General features: G+C 46.9%; 1 protein-coding gene across 1 annotated transcript in view; it reads left to right on the top strand.

Annotated features, from left to right (window-relative positions):
- Positions 1-15,996, top strand: part of KDM4C (lysine (K)-specific demethylase 4C) — a 311,865-nt gene that overhangs the window by 264,938 nt on the left and 30,931 nt on the right. The window contains exons 17-18 of the mRNA XM_006881356.1: positions 3,951-4,136; positions 15,150-15,323. Of these exons, the coding sequence (XP_006881418.1) occupies positions 3,951-4,136; positions 15,150-15,323 (360 nt within the window). The remainder of the gene's footprint in view (positions 1-3,950; positions 4,137-15,149; positions 15,324-15,996) is intronic.

Below are 15,996 nucleotides of genomic sequence, written 5' to 3'. Positions count from 1 at the left end.
AATAATATTGCATGAGTTCCTTGTTTTTCAATGCAGCATAGTATTCCATTGTGCGAATATACCACAGCTTCTCTACCCATTCGTTAGTACATGGTGTTTTAAGTGAGATCATGTGAAATGTTATGATTGATTTATTTTATACAATACAGTGTCCTCCACCTCGATCCATATCATGGTGGCCCACCTTTCGGTCTCCTCTGTGCTTGTTGTCTGTTGCGTGCATAGTGCATATACCATGTGATGTTTATCCATTCACCTGCTGAGGTCTGTTTAGATGGCTACTTTTTGGCTGTTTTCAATCCTTTGAGCATGTTGTTAGGAGGGGTTATTCTTTGGAATGAGATCTCATGCGTGGTAAGTTGGAGGTTCAGTCAAAGAGAGGAAGCCCCTCAATGAGATGGATTGACACAGTCATTACAGCAGTGGGTTCACGTATGTCAGAGATGATGAGGACGGCACAGGGTACGACGGTGCGGGTCTGTTGTTCATACGACCACTGTGATTCCTACTCGACAGCACTTAACAACAGCGATATCATAATGGGTAGAAGGACCTCTGGTTGCCTAGTGGAGAGGGATTTGAGCGTAACCGAGAGGCAGGCAGGTGGGAGAGTCTACCAGCTGTTGTGCACTTGGAGTTTTAGTTTTCATCTTTGCCATCCTCCTCCTTGTTTACCGTCCGGTCAGAACCCACCCATGGCTGACCCGTCAGCAGGCTTTCAGAGTCAGTTTAATCGCATGGGAAGAGGTTTCCTGTCTTTCCACAACGGAGCAGCTGGTGGATTTGAATGACAAGCCTTAGAGATACTCCCCTTAGTCACCGCCGTAGTGGAAATGCAGTGATATCTCCTTGTGGGTTGATCTGTGTTCCTCTGAGAAGTACTGATAGTGAACATCTTTCCGTGAGTCTGTTGGCCCTCTACCTTTTCTTCTTTGGGAAGATGTTTATTCAGATCCTTTGTCCAGTTTACCTTTGTTTTATTTATCTCTTTGTTGTTATCAATGTTACAGGTGTTTGCTATAAAAATTTACATATTTGCATACATATATTTATGTTCACCCTCTTGGTATCTATTGATATATTTGTACACACACCTGGCTCCACCAGTGACCCATCGTGACCCACTCAGTCTTTGTCGCCTTTTATTTACAGTCTTTGTCCTCCTACTGCCCCAAGCATAACTCGGCCCTCTTGCGTTCTGGCTGTTCAGCCCTTTCCCTTCCCTTCTTTCATAGCCCCCATCCCAGCATAACATTCTTAGAAAGGGTCTGGTTGGGAATTGGTTATACAGTCTGACTACAGACGCGTAGACATATCACATTGCTGCAGATGTTCTAGCCAGGGTAGGGACCAGCTGGTTGAACAGCAAGGGAGTGGAAATGGGCTTTAAAAATACTTGGAGGTTGGAGGACAGGAAGGGAGATAAAGGTGCATACATAGATATCTTTATGAACCTTCACTGAAATAAAAAGACCGCAGTACAGGAAACATTCATGGTAGCTCCCCCCATTGGAGTCATGCTTGTACTATGTGATTATAATTGACCAAGACGTGAGGACAGCAAAAATGCCATCACACCGATAGGAGGAATTGTCAAGAACATTCCAAAACCAATGGCAGAAACAGCTTTCAGGCAGAAGGTACAGGTGAGACCCTTTGGGGGCTGGGCGCGGGCAAGGTGCTCAGACGGATTCAGTCGTACACGAGCCTCCCAGACTGTCTTGGAAACAAGGAGAAGCCACTGCAGGCCATTAAGCAGGTTGGTGACACTGGATTTATGCTGTGGAATGTTCACTGTCACAGCCCTGAAGAAGATGCATTACCGTAGAAGGAAATAGACGATGGCGAGTCCAGCGGGGAGGCTATTACTATGCTGGCCAAGAGGCCAGGGGCAGAGGCAGGGGCATTAGCGGAAAGACACACTTGGAGAGACCAGAGCAAGATAAAGGATAGATAGTGTGAGACAGAGGCACCGATCAGATGTGAGGGCAAAGCCAAGTTAACAATTAAGAGCACGTTGACCCTTACACATCTGTGACAAAACATTAGAGCCCTCAAAAGACGCTGGACTTCAGCACTTTTTCTATGTAATAGGAAAGGAAAATGTACCTATTAAAAACCTAGCAGTTTGGCCAGAGTTTGACCAGATTGCAGACCTTATTTTTAATCCATAAAAAGGAAATGTTGGTGAGCTCTGGTGGCCTAGTGGCAAGAAGCTGCACTGCAATCCCAGAGGTGCACAGTTTGAATCCACCAGATGCTCTGCTGGAGAAGGAGGAACAATCTCCTCCTGTACCAGTCAGATCTGATTTGATGGTACACACAAAAAAATAATAAAAATAAAAAAAGAAAGAAGTCGGTTTCATATAAAATAAAATAAAAAACAAAAAAGAAAAGGAAATGTTGCTTGTTAAGTGCTGTTGAGTTACAACTGAGTCATATCTGACCCTCTGGCAGGTTCTCAGAGGCAGTAAACCACGCCTCTTTCTCCCAGGAAGCAGCTCGTGGATTCGAACCACGTGCCTTTGGGTTGGCAGCCATGGAAGGATTATGCTGCTTCTGTTTCCAGGCCTGGCCCTTGTGCTGTCCTGCAGCCTTCTGTTCCCCCTGCTTCTGTCTCAAGTGCTCGGCACAAATCCTTTAGTGACACTGTTGGTTGGCCTCCATCTCTCATAACAAATGCACTGGTCATGTTTAGGGCTAATTGGGTGCAGTTTAATTTTAGAATCGTTATAATCAGGATTGCTGTTTTTATTTCCATTTCCTCATCCCCGGGCACAGGCAGCTACAGATACTCAACCAAACGATGCCCTTTGGGGTGATTTTCGATTTTCTCACTTTGGGAGGCATATTATTGTGTCAGCTTGTGGAGGGTTCAGATGTGGATTGTTAAACACTTGGCCCCCTACTCCCCTTCATCGGGCCATTTAACACTCCTCATAAATGGAAAACAGTCCATCTGTACGCTCTTTGGGTGTCGAGGAGACTGTCTCGTTTTGGGGTGTACTTGCACTTCTTGCAAACCTGGGTTCTGTTGAATGAACAGTCCGCTGGGCAAGATGCAGACCAGAAGTGCTGGGGTGTTCGGGGTGGCCTCCGGGAGCTTCCCTGGGGCCTCGCCTGAGCGCTCTGCCTGGAGAAGCTGGTGGCCACAGAAAATCTCTAAACATTCACCTGTGAGTGAGGGTGAGGAGCAGGGTGCTTCCGGTGACGTGGACAGGCCAGGGTGCCCGTAAAGCCCACAGCTTTGCTGCTGGAATCTGCCTTCTGCGTCGCTAATCTCCGTGGCGCTGTGTTCGTACAACAAACAGTTAAGCTCTCAGCTGCTAATTGAAGAACAGGCAGTTTGAAGCAACAGAGTGGCTTCCTGAGAGAAAGACACACCCACCTGCTTCTGTAAAGATTTCAGCCTAGAAAACCTTGTGGGCAGGTGCATTATGTCACCTGAGGCTACAGTGATTCAAAATCACTTTGACAGCCCTGAACCACAGTAACTGCACCAGCTGGCATAGGTTCCCGGGCAGTGCATGTGGTCTGTGCTGGTCCATTAAGTGGCTGGTCAGAGGTTGAACCCAGCCTGAGGCACAGTGGGAGAAAGGCATGGTCTGCTTCCATAGAGATAGGCAAAGGAGACTGGAGTGTTCGGTTGATTCTAGTTCCTGAGATGCTGTAGAGCAAAGTCAAATGTCCAGGAACCAGGGATCTCCAAGGTAGGAAATGTAGTCGTCGTAGATGGCCACGGATTTTCCCACGAGACAGCTGGTGAGTTCCACTCACCAACCTTTTGGTCAGTAGATTGGAGATGAGAGGCTGGGGAGAAGTTCTAGGCTGCAGGCCTCACTTGGCATTGAGACGCTGGCTGCTGGTTGGGTAGCGTTTCTCCTAGGAAGGGTGGAGACTGACAGGTGGCAGAGTCTGAACTGACGGCTGTCTCTGTTTTTCCTCTTCAGAAGTGCATGTTTTGCAGAGGCCGGGTGAAGAAGGTCTCCGGAGCCTGCATCCAGTGTTCCTACGGCCGCTGCCCGGCCTCCTTCCACGTCACCTGCGCCCACGCGGCTGGCGTGCTGATGGAGCCTGATGACTGGCCCTACGTGGTGAACATCACGTGCTTCCGACATAAGGTCAACCCCAACATGGTAAGCCCGTCTCCTCCCTCGCAGATGCTGGTCTGTGTGTGGGCCTTCCTGCCCCCGCTTCCCCAGGCCCAGCTGCTTCGTTCTGCAGCTCCACTGTCTAGATGGTGTGTGTCCTGAGGGCAGGGCCTGTGCTCTGTGGAACACTGACATCAGCCTGGGATCCATCGGTGTCTAGTGCTACTCAGCATGGCAGATGCTTATCCATGTGGGAAGAGGGAAGAAAAGAATGAAGGGTACTGTGTACCCGCCCTGGCTCTAGACAAGGTGTCAGAGCATGGCCGTAGACCGTGCACTGACTGGATGGAGGGATAGAGGGCAGGGGAGGCCGCCTGTGAGGGACTCACTAAGCAGTGCGCTGTCTGTGTGGCTGCGCACAGAGCCCACTGGTCCTTATTATGTCTTGTAGAAGAAACACAGCAGTGACACAGTGAAGGGACAGAAGGGCGACAGGAGACTTTGCTGCCTGAAATCAAATGCACAAGGGCCAGCATGGCCTCCCTAGGAGGAGAGAGGACCATCTTGTAGAGAAATGGAAATGGTGAAGGGAGAGAGAGAGAGATGAAATTTGGTTTGGGGTTTGGTTTTATTTTTTATGTCTTCCATTCCACTCAAGACTGGGTCCATTTCTAGGAAGGACTATTTGCAGTCCCCTGCTGGGTAAATGAAACGTTTCATTCCCTTTACCTGTTGCATTAGTTTCCAAGTTCTGCTGTAATGAAGTATGACCAAGCAGGTAGTTGATGGGAACAGAAAGGCACCCCGTCACCAGGCTGGGAGCTCCCGAGTTAGGCATTGGGCCATTTTGATGCCTTCTGGAGGCTCCGTGGAAGAATTCCTCACCCCAGTGCCTCTCTAATAGCTTGTAGTGGTGGCTGGAGGGCACCCGCATCTTTGCAGCACCCCTCTCCCCCTCCTTACGCTCATTCTGTGCCCTGCCCATCTTTCATGAAAACACAATTTACTGGCTAAGGACTCACGATACAGCAGTATTTCATCTATTACATCATCTTGACTTTCCTGGTCGTACCTTCTAAGGCTCTGAGTGTAAACAAGGACACAGGTAGTGGGCACTTAGGCCTTCGTGTATCTTTGTGTGTAACACAATTCAGTTATGACACTTGCCCTTGGCGAATGGCCCCTTTCTTCTGTTTCCAGTGATCCGTGGGGAGACAATGGCTGCATTTTCTGTAGCACTTCCCACCTCTTTTTCATTGTTGTTTGGCTCCCAAGGAGGAAGCTGCAGCACTGGGCAGACCCTCAGCGTGCCAACTGCTGGTCTTTGTTGTTCCTGCAAGGCTGGGCCCCAGGCGGTTGGCTTCTCACACGCTCGCTCTGTGCGAGGTGTAACCTCTTGTGAGCAGCCTGCCAAGTTGTCCACGTTGGCTTGTGAAACCGTAAGCTGTACATAAGACAGCTCATGGCTTTTTGTAATGATTCCAGAATTTCCCACCAACCTCTTTAGAGAGGCTTTACTTCTGTGCGTTGGGACTGTGTGGATGTGTGTGAAGGCTCAAATGCACAGAATGATGTCACCAGCTGTCATGTCTACTTTAAAGTTGTTTACTGTTATGTTTCAAGTTGCACGTTCATGCAGTCATGGCATGCCCTTAGTTCCTGCACTTTTACTGAGAATAGTATTCAGTACTCACTAGGAGCTACCTCTTATCAGCTTTACAAGCACTCTGGTGATAAGACATCATGCTAGCTTGGTACTTACTTGGCTTTTTGCAAGTCCTGTTTCCTGACAGTAAGGATACAATGTATATTCTTAGAGCATTAGCTCATTTCCATAAATGTGAATGCTTTGGAGGTGTAAACACAGCCCTAAACTTGGGGATCAAATGAGTTGGAGTTCTCACTGAAGTTCTCCGGGTAACAGACTTCAGCTCTATGCATGTTGCTTTTTTCTAAGCTCGGCTTTCTCTTCGGTGACAAATGGTGCTCATGCTGGTGTTTTCAGTCCATGGACAGCATGACGCAAACTCAAAAACTGCAACTTGTGTTACTACTTCTCTTCTGCCTGTGCCTCCAGCCATCTGGGAATCCACCAGCCATGTGGTAACATTTTCATTCTCATTATAAGGCCAAAGAGACTATCCTTGAATCAGTTAGGTCTCTTGCTCAAGAGTTGTCATGAATGAACTGCAAGCAGAATAAAGGCTTGTCAGCGTATACTTTGTTACACATGCTGATTCCAAATCCCAAGACCTGGATGGTGCTTGAGGCTCATCCAGAATTCGGCGTGGGTCCGACGTCCCGGTCTAATCCTACAGAGCTGTGTGGTGCTGAGGCTGTGATTGAAGACTTGCAGGGATGTCATCAGGACCTTGTTGTTTTGGCTGCCTTGTGTTCATGTTTGTTCTACTGTGTATTTCATAAAAGATAAAGAAAAAGAAAATTATTTGACTTCGAGGTGATTTTAAAACTGCTGTCCCCTAGTGGTAAGGAGCTGCAACTACAATCCCAGAGGCTAACGGTTCAAATCCACCAGATGCTCTGCTGGGGAAGGAGGGACAATCTCCTCCTGTACCAGTCAGATCTGATCTGACAGTACACGCACACAAAAATAATAAAATAAAATTTAAAAAAAACACACAGAAAACCCCAACCTGCTGTCCCCACAGATCTACTCAGGTGTGGCACGCTTGGGGAAATGCCCCTTATATTACTTGTGGCAGCTTTTCCTTATGGGGGAAGAATGCTCACTTTCAGAAATGGCCTTTGTGAAGTGCTCGAGTGGGCAAGCACTAGGAATATGGTGGTGGTTGTTGTACCGTCAAGTCAGAAGCAACCATAGCTGACCCTCCAGTAGGCTTTCAGAGGCTGTAAGTTGCACTGGAGAAGATTTCCCATCTTACTTCCGCAGAGTGTCTGGTGAATCTGAACTGCATACCTAAACCGCCAAAGCTTAGAATGTTAGATTTCTAAATTATGTTCTAGAAAGCTCTTCCTTATCCATTCTTCTTGAGTGGGACCCCGTGCATGGATTTCTGTTGAGTAAAACTTATAGCAAGTGGCCACTTGGGCAACAGAGCCCTGGCCTCTCCTGTGCCGTCCTCATCGTCTCTGACACACATGAGCCCATTGCTGCAGTCACTGTGTCGATCCATTTCATACAGAACCTGCACATTTGCTGAAAAGCCTCATGATTGTCCCTGTTTCCTTCTCTTTTTTATGTGCGCGCACTCAGAAGTTCAGATTCAGTCACTATTTCTCTTTGTGTGAAGGCTAGAAGATCTGCTTGTTAGAGCCAGGGTTCTTTATTATGCTGTGATTATTTGGAAAATTGTGTTTGCCCCTCAGCGGCAAGGCTGCTGCAACTTTGTCTCAGATACTTTGAGCATGTTGTCAGGGTGGGCCAGTCCTTGGAAAAGGACATTGTTCTTGGAAAATTAGAGGGACAGGGAGGGAAAAGAGAAAGGGAGGGAAAGAAGACCCAGGGAGACGTGTGGACACAGTGACTGGCACAGTGGGCTTGAGCACGTCACAGGCCACAACATCCCACAGGTCGCAATCCAGTGCCGTCCTTGGCTGAATCTGAAGGATGCCATTTGGACATACTCAGCCACTTAGGGGGATTCTGTATAGATCTTTGTAAGAAAAAGGCAATAAATAGTAAAATAGTTTTGAAACTTGAGGCCCTCCAAACATATCCTTTCCTTAAGAGGGGTCTTGGGGGTCTTAAGAAGACCCTAAAGTACATCTGAATTTCATAGTACTGGGGTCCATAACCAATGCCCTTGGAAGCAGCAGCCAGGAACTCAAAAGAAATACTACATTGGACATATGTGCTGCAAATGACGTCTTTATAACATTAGAAGCGAAGGTGTTATTTAGATGACTGAGGTACACTTGACCCAGGCAATGAGATCTTCCGTCACCTCATTGTTGAGCGATGAAGACGGAAAACTGAAGCACTGATGCATTTGAATTATGGTGATGGCCAAGAATATCTGTTGTCCCAGGGCTGCCAGAAGAGCAGCACATCTGACTTGGAGGGTGCTTCTTAGCAGCCGGAGGACCAAGAATTTGTCTCAGATGCTTTGGATGTGCTATCAGGATGGTCAAGTGTTTTGAGAAAAAACCAGACCAAACCATGGTACTTAGTAAAATAGAGCGTTAGTGAAAAGACAGGAAGACCTTCAATTAGAGTACCTGTCACAGTGGCCCCAACAGTGGTTTTGTCGTAGCAGTGGCTGTGAAGACGATGTAGGCTGGCCACTGTTCCCTGTGGTGAACATGGAGCCGCTGTGAATCATAACCACGTCGGTGGTACCTATCAACAGCACACTGTGTATGACACGGGCTCCTCTTCACACTTGATTAATATTTCTCCGTTCTCAGGATATGTTAGCTTTTCATCAATTTATACTCCTTAAAAATTTGGTGTTTATAAAACTAAAGCCTGGCATGTTGTCTGATAGCTTGTTAAGAAAATGAGGAAATTAGGTGACACTAACCCAGCGTTTTAGTGTTGGTGCTGGAGTTTTGCATCATGTATCCAGTCAGGAAATCTAAGTGGAAGGTGTCACAGATACACACATCTCAACACATTGACATTACATGTTATAAAACATGAAAGGCAAGAATTTTAATTTCCATATGTCAAAAATAGTAATTAAATGCCAGAGTCATAATGAAACCCATAGATGCTGACAAAAGGTAATGAAAGTATCACTTTTCAAGACTGTTAAGTGCACAGGATAGAAAAAGTAATTAAATAAGTTACAACGTTTCTATCCCGAAGTCTACTCCCCATCACTGTGTGTGTATCCAGGTGTGTTTACAACTCAGGAACAATGCCAAAGTTATCCAAGTGGATACCAGAGAAGGACATATTTGTGAGAAGTGAGGCAGGAAAAGGAGCGGGGAGCTCTTTAAGGATTTAAATCCCTGCTGCCCCAGATAGGAATTGAATCACTCGGACTTTGCAGGACCCAGTTCAGGGAGCAGGGATGAGGATGTAAGAAGTGGGACAAACCACAAACAGTGGAACAGAAATAGACAATTGGTTCCCTCAGTTGCTTTCCAAACTTCATGGATCATCGATTATTGTGTGCTGGAGGCTGGAAAGCTAAGGACTACATTTCTCAGACACCTTTATGGCCCAGCCTCTGCCTGTGACCAGTTCCTGCTTGGTGAAGGTGCCATGTAGGTCTGGAGGTATTGCTGCTTCTGCCATAGCTGGCTAACAGAGCTTAAGTTCCCATGAGTCAGACTGGTGCCAGCTAAGCTCATTTCTCCAGAATGTTCCCCAGGCTCGAACCTAATTGGTAAGGAGGCAAAACCTCTGGCCACTTGACAGAGGGCATTCTCCCTCCGCCTCAAATGTTTGTCATCACTCTTAACAGAAACTCAGCTCCTGTATAGCAGTAACTCCCCATTATCACCCCCAACAGAGGGCATTCTTGTCCCTGGGGTAAGTGGGCGGGTACCCAGGCTGCTTTTGCTCAGAACAAGTATGCAGGTATTTCGAGCCCATGGCCAACTGCACTTGAGAGCTTCGTAGGACTGTCATATGTTCCTGCTGAGATTGTCACCAGAAGAAACACACTGTGAACTAGTGCCATATTCTCTTACCAGTCAACAATTCTTCTTCCTTAGTTACGTCTTCTCATTGTAAAACCCTCAACAAGATGGATTAACACAGTGAGAGCCACAGCTGACCAGAGCAGGACAGATCAGGAGGACGGTGCAGCTCAGGGCAAGGTTCAGATCTGTTGTTTGTAGGGTTGGTGTGAATCACAGTCAATGTGATTGCACCTAACAACACAACAGTTGTAAGGATGTTCAAGCCAAAAGGTGACCCTGACTGGGAAGAAGGCATTTTAAAGACCAAGGCGTGTCTGATCTGAGCCATAGTATTTTCAGTTACTTCAAATGTATATGAAATTTGAACGATAAACAAGGAAGACTACCTAAGAATTGTTGCCTTCAAATCATGATGTCACTGAAGAATCTGGAATATCCCATGGATTTCCCAGAGAAAAAATTAATCTGCCCAGGAAGAAGTGGAACCAGAAGCTTCTTAGAATCAGGGATAGTGAGACTCAGTGTCACATTTTTTTTTTTACACACTATCAGGAAATTGTCACTGGAAAAAGGCATCACATTTAGAAAAGTAGGGGTCAGTGAAAGAGAGGAAGTCCTTCTATGAAGTGTATTCCCACTGTGATTACCACAGTGGGCTTAAGTACAAGAGAAATTGAGGTGTTGGCTCACGACTGGTGGGCTTCCGTCTTTCGTAGGATCTCTGTGGATTGATGCCATCTTAAAGGTGCCTAGAAACAACAGGAAGTTTAAGTCCTGAAACGTTGTGCTTTGTTTTTTACTAATTTCCCCCCACAGACATATCTCTGTGAATGAAAGGATCATGTGAAGTGCATAGGTCTCCCCCAACTTTCCTGTTGCCGGAAAGCACCTCAAGCACTCCAGGGGTCAGGCATGAGTTCTCCAACAACCTACGAGTTTGCACCAGTTTCCAGGAGAACCTCAGGTTTGTTCACCTGGTCAGCAGGGCCACTGTCACACCCCCTGCCTCTCAGGTGGCCAGTGTCCACTTTGACAAAGGAAGTTTCTGAGCTTTTCAGAATAGAAAGCAGGTGGTAGCTGCAGACGACATAGGTGTTTCCTAGATCACACCAAGAGCCAGGCCTTTCCTGCTTTGCTGATGTCCCACCCCCACCCCCCACACACACATTGGCGCTCTCTGTGTCTCCCACAAGCTCAGAGGTAGAGCTGAATGCGTACCCCAGATGGAAAGAATGATTCCCCTCCCCCAGTGTCTTCTGCAGTCAATTAGCTGGACTTCTACAGACTTTAACGAGAATAAGCCCTCAGCTCTCCTGGGAACCTGCGTATAACCCCGTCCCACTGTATTATATGTTTGTGTTAAAACACCCGTGAGAGAGATCAGCACACGTGAACAAACAGACATGGAGAAAAATTAAATACTTGTGACATTTTTATGAGTCTGCATGTGTGTTTGCGTGCTGTAAGAGCAATTATGTCTCCACGAAGCCGTGGGGATTTAGGGCTTTCGGGATAGGATTTTCCCCTAACCCTCGCAGTTCTACAGAGAAAGCCTTCTTTATGACAAGGCAGACAGAGGTGAGCGATTTGGGGCACATTTGGTGCACGGAGATTGCTCTGTGTTCACCATTGATGCAAATCCCTCCAGGAAATGTTACAATTCTATAAACACTGAAATACTAATATCTCATAGGTTCACAGAAATTGGGGAGGGATAGCAAAGCTGACACCTCCTAGGGCCCCTGGGAATGGAAATGTGCTGTGTGGCCTGATCATTGGGTTGCTCACCTGCACCTGCTCCCACTCTCAGCCTTGCTGGCTTGGGGAGCCTCTCTGTCAGTCGCAGGACTTGAATTCAGGCCTTGACCAAGCCACGGCTTCCCGATATGACATGTCTGCTGGCGGGGCACCGTGTGAGGTGTGCGGACAGGTCTGCTCAGAGAAAACTTGGCGTGGCCAGCACTCACATCGTCTTCCTCCCGCAGACCCGGCGTCTCCTTCTGAGTTCTTGCTGCGGAGGTCATGTTCACTTAATTGCTGTCTGGCCCCTGGCAGAAACCCCATGGAGAGAAAGGACGACTGAGAATATGTTGCTCAGCCCCTGGTATTTAAGCTGTATTCTTGGGCCAACCTTCGGGACCTAACAAGACCCCCATTCAGTCTCTGTGACTTAACCCTCCCAGAACCGCCTTCCTTGAGTTCTGTTGACTGTGGTGTGCTTGTGTGGACCCGGGACATTATTGCAGCTTCTGTTCACCTGAGAAGACACCCTCATGCGTTTCTGATGGAAGGGAACTGGCTGAGTTTTTGGAATTAGAACAGTCCTTCAGAGGGACCTGTGAATGGGATTGAATGCTAGACTTCTAAGGAAACAGCTTCAATATATAACCATTTGTGCCACTCAGGGACTCCTGTTGCTTAAATGTTGAATTCTTGATATAAATTCCAATTTTAAAAAACAGGCTTTTTAACAACTTTTAAATTGTGATCTGAGTGAAAGTTTACACAACACACTGCTTTATCATTCATGCATTCATACATATTTTATTTGTAACATTATAGTATCCATAATCTACTTTGAAATATTTTTCATTTTAGTTTATTTAACATGATTCTTTATATTTCATGATAAAAGCTTTTAAACAATTTAGTAACAGGAAGAGCTTTAAGGATGAGGACACAGCCACAGTTCTTTTTTTCACCAACCTCTGAGCCAGTGCTTAGCAATCCTTTCCATTTGGAAGATGCAGCTGTGGATTTAGTGATTTCTGACTCCATCCTGAATAGAAATTGTCATCTTATTATCATAGGTATTAAATTTTAATATAGTTTAACAATATTATTTATGCTCATTACAACTTTGAAACTAGGTATTCCTAGTTACCATATTTGCCTTTGTTGTAATTGTATACCTTCAAATTGGAACTGACCCATGGTGACCTTCCAGTGGATTTTCAGAGACAGTAAATCACATGGGAGGATCGTCTATCTTCTCTCGTTTTACCGTTGTTGTTAGGTGCCATTGAGTTGCTTGGGACTCATAGCCACCTTATGTACAGCAGCTTTGAACCCTGCCCTGGCCAGAGTCAGTCTCACTAATTCCGACACACCAACCCCCATCACCCCAGTTACTGCATCACTTCTTCTCATCCAGGGTCTTCGTATCCTGCTCTGTCCCTCCACCCTTCCGAGCATGGTGTCCTCCTCCAAGGATTGATCACTCCTGGCAATGTGCCCAAAGTATGTGACACAGAGCTTCAAAATCCTAGACTCCAAGGAGAAACTTGGTTTCACTCTCTGTCTAGGACAGACCTGTTTATTTTCTTGGAAGTCCATGGTATGGTCAGGACTTCTCCAGCACCAGAATTGGAAGGCATCGATTTTTCTTCTGTTGTTTTTAGTCACTGTCCACCTCTCTGATGTATGCCAACTAATTGTGAAAACCATGGCCTGGATTAGGCACACCTCAGTCTCTAGACTGACATCATTGCTTTTCTAGAAATACAGCGTCTCTTGGCACGTGCTTGAATTCCCGCAGTGTCACTTCCTGGTTGCTTTCCGCAGCGCTCATGGCCGCATGGTGAGGAGTTGTGCAGAGAACAGCTGTAGAGGCTGCATTCACCTCTGCCACCTGCTGTGCAGGAGAAATAGGGACTCTCCTCTCATGGGCTTTAAAGCAGCCGGAGGGTCAGATAGGAATCGCTCCCGACTTGATGGCACCTAACAGCCACCGCCCTTCAAGCTGTCTAGCCTGAGAACTGCGTGGGGGGACCTTTTGGAGGGGGATAGACATGGTGGTGGTGGCTTGGGTTAAAGGAGAACCTTCTTGACTCCAAAGAGCCCTGGTGGCACAGTGCATAACATGAAATCCCGCTAATTGAAAAGTTGGAAGTTCGAATCCCCCTGCTTCTCTGTGGGAGAAAGTTGGTCAGAGGTTTGTATCCTCGGGAAACCCACAGGAGGTCGCTCTTGTAACTGCCTCTCCTGCAGTGGAGTTGGGCAGTGGTGGCGTACGCTTCCTTCCTGGAGTCATTTCCACCCTGTTTTCTTGTTTGGTGGTCCCGAGCCCCTCCTGTGGTGGAGAGTTCACTGCCCCAAATACTCCCTAACCCGCCTCTGGAGCTTGACGAAGTCATGTGTGTCTGTAGCTCGGTCACTTCATCTATCTGATGAAAATCACAGCTCCCTTACAGGACCTTTGGGAGAATTTCATGAACTCCAGTGTCTGGGAGCGCATTCCAACATCTAAGTGAGTTACGGTTCCTTGGATCTCCCTGCGTTCTATCTTATCAGTGGTCCTTAAGATCCCTTAACAGTTTCTTTATATCCCAGCATCTCAAATTAATGGTAGTTTGTTGGGTTGGTCCCCCCACCCCCACCCCTTTAAATTTGTTTTCTTGTCTACTACTTGTTCATTGCTATGCAGACTGAGTCAAAGAAAATTTAGCTATCCCAACCTTAGCCACCAAGCTAATCTTCAAAACAGCTTGGCCATTTCTTTATAATCTGATTGGCCCACTAACACGTCGTCTTCTCCCATCAGAAATGACGTTCTTGACATCGATACGTTCTCAGACTTCACCAACAGGAGATATTTTTGAGGCTTATAATCAGTTACGGAGTGCGGTTGTCAGTAATTTTTTCCTCCAAAAATGAATCCTAAACCCAATCAGAGTAGCATCGCAAATGAGTCCTTGTTCCGAAGTGCACCCCTGGAATGGGTGTGCTTGATGCTTGTGGACTTTTGAGGTCAGTGAAGGTCGTGTGTTAGTCTGCGAGCCGGTCATCCTTCCAGCCTGCTGACCTGCATGCGTTCCGTGTCCAAATCAGCGTGAAATGATGGTGAACCAGAGGCAGCTTTACCAAGGCCAGCAGGTTGTGGGGTTTGCTCAGTTTTCTACTGATGTGGACACGCCTAAACTACACGCCCTGGAAACTCTATGAACTTTGAGAAACAATGAAGTTATTGGAAGGCTTAAGGTCTTTTGTTCATAGGGTCGCTATGAGTCGTGTTTGACTCAATGGCAATCAACAACAACACAATATATAGAGGTAGAACATCTGCATAGACACTAAACGCACGTTTATATATAGAAGAGGGTTAACAGAATGTGCAGATAAATGCAGCACATTTTAAAAATGTCAGCATCAATTGTCATTAATGTTACAGAACAAAATTTCTATGAACGATTAGATGATAAACCAGTATGATTTATAAAGTTCTACGCAAATAAAAATAAATAAATGCTAACAACGTGCAATCCTAGGCAAAAAAAGATATGCAGGCACTGTTTAGACCGTTTGTGTTCTTACAGCTTTTCTGTAAGCTTGAAATGACTGAGCCATTGATTCAAAGTGCAGGGTCTCAGTGGAGCGAGTGCTGGTTTCTCAGTAAATGTTCCTTTTCTTGTCTGCCCATCCTTCCTTCCTTCTTTCCCTGTTTCCCGCCTCCTGCCTTTCCTCCCCCTTTGCCCATCACAGCCGAAGCCCAAGGCTTGCGAGAAGGTCATCGGCGTGGGCCAGACGGTCATCTCAAAGCATCGGAACACGCGCTATTACAGCTGCAGCGTGATTGCCGTGACGTCGCAGACCTTCTATGAGGTGATGTTTGACGACGGCTCGTACAGCCGGGACACGTTTCCTGAAGACATCGTGGTGAGTGCTCCCCCGGGGCTCCTGCTGACTGGTCAGCTGCTCCATTTGGCCTCTTCTCAGGAGCCTCTTGGTGTTACTAGTCCCGTTGGCTGTCTTCCCATGGCAGCGGAGTGTTTGCCCAGGAGCTTCCCTGCCCTTCAGCATCCTACCTGCTGTCCAGGTGCACACAGACTAACCTTCCTACGGTCACTGAATGAAATGGGCGTTGTGTGTGGTCAGGAAACCAAACACAGACCCCTCTTTTTCCGCCATTATCCAGTGTCTGCATTTTAGGGTCCTTTACGTCCTCCTCCTCTTCTCTGTGTATCACTGGAGAAGAGGCATCTATGAATGTGACCTTGTGCATGTTTAACTGGGTATATTTCCATGTGGGGGTAAGAATCACACAGAAGGCTTGAACTGCCAACTTCGGCTAGCAGCCAAATTCTTTTAACTATCATATCACCAGGGTTCTCTATTCTACGACTATATTATTGTTGTTGTTGTTGTTGTTATGTGCCGTCGAGTCGTTTGCGACTCATAGCGACCCTATGCACAACAGCCCTAAACCCTGCTCTATCCTGCACCAACCGCACTGCCTCTGACACACCCATCCCGATTACCCCAGTCACTGAGTCAATCCATCTCATAGAGGGTCTTCCCCTCCTGCGCCTTCCCTCCACCCTCCCAAGCA

The sequence above is a fragment of the Elephantulus edwardii genome, unplaced genomic scaffold, assembly GCF_000299155.1.
Source record: "Elephantulus edwardii isolate Elephantulus edwardi_28Jun2011 unplaced genomic scaffold, EleEdw1.0 scaffold00014, whole genome shotgun sequence".
Lineage (NCBI taxonomy): Eukaryota > Metazoa > Chordata > Mammalia > Macroscelidea > Macroscelididae > Elephantulus > Elephantulus edwardii.
The sequence above is the reverse complement of the archived record's forward strand: the minus strand, read 5'-3'. Positions and strand labels throughout refer to the sequence as shown.